The 8,308-nt window shown below is 37.9% G+C and overlaps 1 protein-coding gene and 1 long non-coding RNA gene across 3 annotated transcripts; both read right to left on the reverse strand.

The window, feature by feature from the left end:
* Positions 1-208: 208 nt before the first annotated feature.
* LOC140183065 (uncharacterized) lies at positions 209-4,971 on the reverse strand. 2 transcript variants are annotated; one of them, XR_011879227.1, is made up of 2 exons: positions 4,159-4,971; positions 209-2,814 (listed from the first exon to the last, which is right to left on the reverse strand). It is a non-coding gene; the product is annotated as an uncharacterized lncRNA (long non-coding RNA). The 2 variants fall into 2 exon arrangements; XR_011879228.1 differs by having other exon boundaries at positions 209-739; positions 4,159-4,937.
* A 1,413-nt stretch (positions 4,972-6,384) lies between these two features.
* Positions 6,385-8,025, reverse strand: LOC140183029 (uncharacterized). The gene is made up of 4 exons (XM_072231029.1): positions 8,008-8,025; positions 7,264-7,855; positions 6,541-6,980; positions 6,385-6,435 (listed from the first exon to the last, which is right to left on the reverse strand). Exons 1-4 carry the CDS (start codon positions 8,023-8,025, stop codon positions 6,385-6,387), a joined length of 1,101 nt encoding a protein of 366 aa, XP_072087130.1.
* Positions 8,026-8,308: the final 283 nt, after the last annotated feature.

Consider the following 8,308-nt stretch of genomic DNA (forward strand, 5'->3'; position numbering starts at 1 on the left):
GCCATTTTATTCAAAACAGAAAGGCAGCCATTTTTCAATTTCATTTTTCTTTCTTTCTCCCCCTTTGGCAGATTATAACAGCGGCAACCCATATTCGATTCATATAACAGAGACAGTCCATATTCAATTCATTTCCTTTCTCTCCCTTTTGTTATCAAGGAGAAAACCTGTAGAAAAGCAAAATGACAAGCATACCAAAACAGCAAACTAAGCAAATTTGTTAGTCAACAAAGTTAATAGTCTAGATCTAATACAGTCATCCCAAAAATAGACAGTATCCAAAATAGTTTCCAGAAAATAGCAAAGTAGTGTGTCCTCAAAAGAGAGTCCAGAAATCAGAAATAACAACTAAATATTAAACTTTCAGCAGTAGTAGGAGACAAATACTAGCCATCAGAGCCCTCATCCTTGGTTCCAATCATATCCTCATCTTGATCGGTCAGGGGCTGGTCATCATCCAAGGAGTCAAGATATTTCAGCAACACCTCAATACGACTTTGAGATTTCCAAAAGGAATTCTCATTTTGAAGAGCCAATATCCTAGCTTGTTTGCTAGAATTTATCATTTGTTTTGTGTGATTGACAAATTCTTGTAAGACATCCTTGACAATGTCATTAATAAGATATTTGTGGGATGAGGATGTCCCGGCAGTGGATGGAGGAGGAATACTTTCTTCCTCATCTTCCTCAAGAACTGTTTTCTTGGCAGCCTTTGTGGATTTTCCTTTAGTCTGTTTTACTGCACCACCACCCTTGAGATAAGATAGTTTGTCTTACATAGTTTCATCGCTTAGATCAACAGCAAAATACTCAAAGATGCAAGTAAAAAACATTCCATATGAAAGTGAAACATTCTTATCACTTTTAATGCAATCAAACATGTGACGCATCATTAGATAAGCGAAAGAGATTTGAATTTTGTTGAAAATGGCACATAGAATTAAGGAATCACAAAAGGTGACCCTTTGATAGGATCCACTTTGGGGCAGCAAGATATGTGTGATGATACGATGAAGCTATGCACGGGAAGGACCTAGGGCTCTATGAGTGGGAGTGACACCATCCATGAGGGAGATGTTTTCACAAATGTTGGCCAGAACATCTTGGTGAGAAACTCTAAGATGATTATCCCACTTTCCAGAGACGTAGGCATTGACTCCTACATCTGTGTAAGCAAGGGATTCACTGATGTTTTCATGATTTAAAAGTATTTGATAGCCTTTAACATAGGAGAGTGAAAACCAATGTAAAAGTAAATGGGAGCAACTTCCAATCAATCAGACACATAACAGCCACTTGGCTTGCCTGTTTATCAAAGATAAAAGGAAGAAAGGAGCATTGTTGCTATGCACGAAGAAAAAGAAAACAGTTAAAAAGTTAATGCTAGTTGAAAAGGAAAAAGAGAGTCAAGAGTTAAGTGAAGAAAAAGAAAATGGTTAGTTAAAAAGGAAAAGGAAAGTTAAAAGTTATGTGAGAAAAAAGAAAATGGTTAGTTGAAAAAGAAAAGAAAGTTCAAAAGTTAAGTGAGTAAAAAGAAAATAGTAAGTTGAAAAAGAAAAGAAAAGTTAAAAGTTAGGTGAAGAAAAGAAAACAATTAGTTGAAAAAGAAAACAAAGGTCAAATGTTATGTGCATAGTAATAACGTCCTTTAATTCTGAAAATTTCCAAAGTTCCAAAACAAGCAAGTTTATATTCACTTCTCAACAATTCAAATGCCCAAACAAGTAATGCACATGTATGTGTAGAGCACATAATCAAATGAATACTAATTACCATCATTTGGCATAAGTTAAATCAATTTGGTGTTGACAAAGTTAAAACATTGAGAAACAACTTAATCAAGGAACATTCAAACACCAAATTCCAATGAAGCATAAAAGTCACAAGTTAAAACAAGAATTGAAAACCCCATGATCTATGTGACTTAATATAAATTAGGTATGAATAAAATGAATCAAATCAGCCACATAGATTTAAAACCTTCAAACTTGTGAGTTTATGCAAAAGAGGCTCAAATTCTCAAAAGAATTTCAAGTTTATGGTCAATTGAAAAATCAATTAAGGCTATGTGATACTTATGAATAACACACAATTTAAAACAAGCAATGAAGTTCAAGAATTGACCGAAACTTGTAAGGAAGCTCATGAGGAAATTTCCAAAACCATTTAGCAAACAAGATTCTTTTTGACACAGAAATCCGTCAAATAGAGTCTTGTTGCACCAAATAAGATAATGTCATTTAATGAAACATGGTTAGGAAAAATCCGGCAGCATTTCAGCAGTAAATTGGCATATTTTCCCAATTCAACCAATCAATTCAAACTTCCTATGAATGCTTTAACATTTAAACACGCAAAAACCGGATGTAAATTCATATGAAATCACAAATAGGCCAGCAAACAGCAACAACAGCAATGAACAATTAAGTTTTAACCCATTAAGCAACCAGCAGCAATAATAACCTAAACTCAGAATTTTGGTCAAAATCATCACTGCACCATCAACCATTAACAATACCTAGCAACTGGCTCATTCCAACAGCCATGAACAATGAACAGAAATAATGGTCCAAAATTTAGCACCAAAACAACACAATAAACAAAGGTAATAGGTTCAAGCAGCAGCATCAAGCAAGCCAAATAAGCACAGGGGCAAATCATCAGCAACAAACAAAGAAAAAAAATCAATGAAACAGCAACATGTCCAAACAGCAGCATTAATCAAAACAAATATAGAAAGTTTATTCAGGGTATCCTCCGCAAGTCCGCATCCATGTCCATCTTTTATTTATTTTTTTTTTACGATGATTCATCCTAAAAAATGTAAAAGAGAATATATTAAAATATAACTACAAGTGACGCAAGCAAGATGAGTAAAGCAAAGCAAAGCAATACTTAAATCAAGAATTAATTCAAACAAGGAGAGTGAGGTTGAATACACTAAAATGAGTTAAATTGATGCGTTTGTGACATGAAGAAAAGCAATGTGTGAATTCTAAGTTTGCTGGCGGTTTGAAATTCACACATTGGAGAATTGAAAGCACTATGTCACATTACTTCAATCAAGGTTCAAATTCAATTCAATTAGTGTGCCTAAAGTGATTTCAAAATAATTGCAAGGTACTAATTAGTAAACAAGCAACAAGAAGCTCAATAATCACTTAGGCAATTCAAGAATTGATGCAATGTGATGGATTGTACAAAAGAAAAGCTTTAAAATGTGTGATGTTGTGATTGAAATTCAATTTTTTTTTTTTTAACTTTCAGAGAAGCCAACTTGGCATTTACACACAACATAAACACTCAAAACTCCATCAACAAATACTTTTCATCACATTACAATCCTTTATCACAATGAAGCTTAATGAATCATGCCAAGCAAAATCAAACATTCTAAATCACATGGTAGCTACAACATGCAATTCAAAATCCAAAATAGTCAAAAGAGGCATATTCACAAACAACGGTGTATGAACTAAACAAGAACAGTGCTCAAGCAACATAAGAGGAACAAGTTCAAACACCAATGTAATTCATTTAACTAATAACACAAGATTCAATTTAAAAATTGAGTTTCATTCCTAATATAACCCAAATCCAATGAAACGCACAAAGTTAATATAATTGGATTAAATAGGACCAGTTTAATTAATCTTGTACCATTAGATAAATGCCTCAATCATTCAAAAATTTAACAATTTGGTCAATTAGAACAAATCAAATTCATTACCAATGCATAAGAACAATAAACATGTGTAACAAATATTGATTTCCAAAGATTGACTCATAAGTTTTTAAGAAAAGCTCTTTGAGGCATATTGTCGAATACTTGGCATGCAAAGGCATTAAACAAATCAATTATCACAACCAAGTATTCATTCAACCTCCATTCACAAAATCAGCATCAAATTACAAGAATCCGCAATATATCTCAGTAATTCAGCAGCAATTCAGTCATCCATTCCAAACAAATGAAATTCGAACTCAAGAAACATAATAGCATGATTAATTGTCTGTGAACTAACACTAATTCTACTCTAAAGCAACCTAACAGCAGCAAATAATCTTAACCAATTCAATTACCAAATAAAAATTAACATATACTAATCCTAACTTAAGTAAAACAGATAAGAATTCAAAGGGAAGTTGAATTAAAACCTGTTTGAAGAACAGAAAAGAAAAACAAAGAAACAGGGGAAACAGGGGTTGGAGCAGCAGTGACAAGCAGCGTCACTGGGTGGTGTTGAGCACGGCAGCTTCAGGATGGTTCTGGCGTTGGCGGATTGCTGGCCGGAAACTGGAGAACAGGGCTAGAGTGCGGCAGTTTTGGCACCGGAAGCTGAGACAGGGAAGGTGTTGAGACGCGCTGGGAAGGAGAAGAGGAAGCTGCTAGTGCGGACAGTGGGCTCTGGGTTAGCGCGAAGGTGATGGTGGACGACGGCGAGGAGGAGCTGGTGGCTCTGGGCTCGCGGAGAAAGGAGAGGAGGGTTGGGTCGCCGTGGCTCATCGATAGTGGAGGCTACGGTGGTTCGCGGTGGTGGTTGGCGGATCTAGGGTTCGGGCAGGGGGAAGAGGGCTCCGGTGGTTTTATGATGGTAGGTGGAGGCTGGTTCGGCAGAAGATGGGGCTCCGGCGGCGTTGTGGTGGTACGGTGGGTTCTGGGCTCGGCGGAGGTGAGACGAGGGGAAGAAGAAGAAAGAGAGAGAGACGCGGTGGCTCTGTGTCGGTTGTGGGTGACAGACGGGGAAGGGCTGGTGATGATGGAGAAGAAGATGATGGACGTTGGTTGGCTCAGAGCCTCAGAGAAGAAGAAAGGAGAAGAAGATAGGCTAGGGTTCACCGGTTCAGGGGGTTCAATTTTGTAAGAGAGTGCGTACGCACCAACGCACATGCGTACGCACGGAAGGGGAAATGGACGCAGGGCCTTGAATTGAAGTGTATGTGCGCACACACTGAACTACTTTTTTCTTTGAGAAAAGGACAATTTAGTCCCTGACCTTTTAACCTGTGGATATTTTCGTCCCTGAGCATTGGAAAATACATTTAAATCCCTGACGTTCCTTAAAATAAGACCGATGAGTCCCTCCGTCCATGAGCCACCCTCAGGGCGGACGAAAAACGCTGAGCTGGCTCTCCCTATGCTAACATGGCTCATCGGCGTGCCCACATGGCAAGTAAGTGAGTTGGATGTTTTGAAAACGGGACACATTAGTCCCTCTAACACAATACGACGCCGTTCTGAAGCCTGCCCTAATATTAAAATTCGTATGGGTCGTTCCTTCATGGTGGCAGCAGGTGTTGAGGAGAAGACTTGTTCAGATTTTGGTAATGGCGACGAAGGGGGCATCATCAACCTCAAGAAGAAGTGTTAGTGGAGTAAGAGAAGAAAAATCCATTTCAAGCTCAATTCCATGTGGTGTTCATGCTGACCAGCCAAACGACGCCGTCGCCCCTAGGTGCTTTTGTGGAGTTTATGCAATTATGTACAGGTCGAGGACCAGGAGCAACCCTAACAGAATCTTCTTGGGTTGTCCATTCTATAAGGTAAATTTAAAAATTTTGCCTTTAGTTTGATCTGAGATGGATGCTGACAGTAGATGATTTTGGTAATTTTGACAGGGAACTGAACCTCATTGCAAATTTTTTGTTTGAGTCGATGAGCATCTTGCCAGAATAGGAAGCAATTGGTGCATATGTGAGAGCAGACATGTCGATGGGAAACATGTTGAAGTTGTAGAAGAAGAAGAGGAAAAGGAAGATGAGTTGGATCATAGAATGGCTGTTTTGGAGGAGAAGATTATTGCTTTGGAGAAGAAGAAAAACCCATTAGCCTTGTGTATTTGTGTAATGATATTTGCTGTTGTTGTTGCCTTTTATGTAGCTATTGCTTGAGAGATGAACTATAACAATCATGATAGAGAATGGTATGTTGTAGGTTCATGTTATGTATTGAAATATACCATTTTGGCAAGTTATGAGTCCTGTAATCTAAATGAAACTGGAGTTATAATATCAGTATGTTGAACTTATGTTTTGAGTATGTAAATAAACATGGAAACATTGAGGAATTAAAGGCTGTAGTTGCATACATAATTTAGAGAGATGATGTTATATTGCTAAACAGTTTTCATAAATTTTTCCAAAATAAACAAGTCTCAAGATGAACAAGCCTCATAGCCATTGTGTACTAAATATTTCCAAAATGAACAAGTCTCAAAAAATGAGTAGTTTGTTGAAGCTTAAGATGTCAAAAGTAAGCCTCAAACTCAAAATACAAGGCATAAGCCAAACTGTTCAGAAATAAGTAGAAACCTAAACTCCAAAATGAGCATACACTCCTAAAGAAATCAAACATTGAAATAAACACATACACTCCTAAAGAAATCAAATATTGAAGTAATCAAACACATACACTCCTAGACAGATAATATACTCCTAGCATAGTTAAGAAATCACATACACTCAAACATTGAAGTAAACACATATACTCCTAGCATAGTTAAGAAATCAAACAGATTACTCCTAAAGCAAATTACTTACACTATCATTTGGGGCTGACTGTGACAATGGGATGACTGCAAGTGACTGAGATGTGGAACCTTTCTTGGGCTTCTTTGCCTTAGGTTTCCAATTGGGATTAGATGGAGCGCCCTTGCATGTCTTGTAGTTATGTCCCGTTGAACCACACTTACTACAAGTCACTTTGAATGACCTCTTCAACTTATCTCCTTGTTGCATCATTGGCTCAGCTGGATCCTTTTGTCTATTATGCACTTTTGGCCTGCCAATTGGCCTCTTTATGATTGGAGGATCCGGCCTTGTGTATTCAGTCCTTGTCCAGAACTCCTCACTTGGCACAGGCTGAATACAATGAGCATATGTCTTGTGTATTGACTCCATGCATAACCATGGATGCACATAATCCTCTGGATGATCATGCCTCTTCCTTATTGCTGCTATGGCATGGATACATGACATGCCTAACACAGAAGACAAAATCATCAACCAGAATTGAGTGCACCAGTAATAAAACAAGAATCAGCCAGCAACTTAAAATATTGAGTGCAGCAGTAATAAAACAAGAATCAGCCATCAACTTAAAATATTGAACACAATATATTAAAATATCATTCAGTTAGCAAGTTAAAAACAACAAAATCAACATACTAAAACATCATTCAGCCAGCAATGAAAAGATTGAAAACAATATAACTAATTCTTGAATCAGATTAAGGTAACGCGTTTGAGTAACTTAGAACTTACCAGTTAGCTGCCATTTGTTGCAGGAGCAAGTCTGCCTTATGAGATCAACGTCAACCTTTGTAGCTTTACGAGTAACTTCGAAACGCTTGCGTGCATCATCACCTGTCCAGTCTGCACGCCATTTATTGCTAGGCCTTATTAGACGCTCCATCCTCTTCTGCTGAACTGGTGCCAGCTTCCCAGTATAATCACTTAGTAGCTCTTTATGCTTAACCATTCTCCGCATCAGATAGCACCTAATTTCTTCACACATGGTGAGTATAGGCTTGCTTCTATAGCTGACTATCTTTGAGTTGAACACCTCACACATGTTATTTGTGAGGTTGTCCACTTTTGGCCCGTGGGAGAAATACGCCTTGACCCAAGTTGCTGGCTCAAACTTGGAGAGATATTCACATGCCCCTTGATTAATGCCTTTCAGTTTCTCCATCTGTTCCTTGAATTCGGGTATGGTGGTGCACCTAGCACAATCCCAAACCACCTCCCGAATATACAAATCCTTAAATCGGTTTATGAAGTTTTTCCAAATGTGCATCACACAGTTTCGGTGATGTGCATTTGGCATAACTTCTTTCAAAGCAGGCAGCAAACCCTATCAGCAGTACACAATGGTTTCTCCATTAAACATAACTATTCAATTGTGAACAATTGTATTATTAAACTAAGCATAACAGTGAATGAATATCTAACTATAATAGAATTCACCAGTAAAAAATTCAACCATTATCAAGTTGTGAATATTACCTTCTGTTGGTCAGACATGAAATTCCAACCATGAGTCTGAACATCCCCCAGATCCTCCTAAAGTAGAGTAAGAAACCATTTCCACGACTCTTTGGTTTCAGACCTTGCAACTCCATAAGAAACAACATAAAATTGATTATTCGCATCTTGTGCCACTGCAGTTAAGAGTTGTCCACCATAGTATGTTTTCAGGAAGCAACCATCAAGGTGGATTAGAGGTCTGCATCCACTCTTGAACCCCTGCTTGCATGCCTCTAACCCTATATACAGCTTATCAAACACAGGAGGGGCTTGAGGAATT

Source organism: Arachis hypogaea, chromosome 20, assembly GCF_003086295.3.
Source record: "Arachis hypogaea cultivar Tifrunner chromosome 20, arahy.Tifrunner.gnm2.J5K5, whole genome shotgun sequence".
NCBI lineage: Eukaryota > Viridiplantae > Streptophyta > Magnoliopsida > Fabales > Fabaceae > Arachis > Arachis hypogaea.

Coding starts and splice junctions, on each gene's coding strand:
- LOC140183029 (XM_072231029.1), bottom strand. Junction 6,981..7,263: donor CAACAAATGGCAGCTAACTG/GTAAGTTCTAAG, acceptor CTTCTGTGTTAG/GCATGTCATGTATCCATGCC. Junction 6,436..6,540: donor AGTCAGCCCCAAATGATAGT/GTAAGTAATTTG, acceptor TAACTATGCTAG/GAGTATATTATCTGTCTAGG.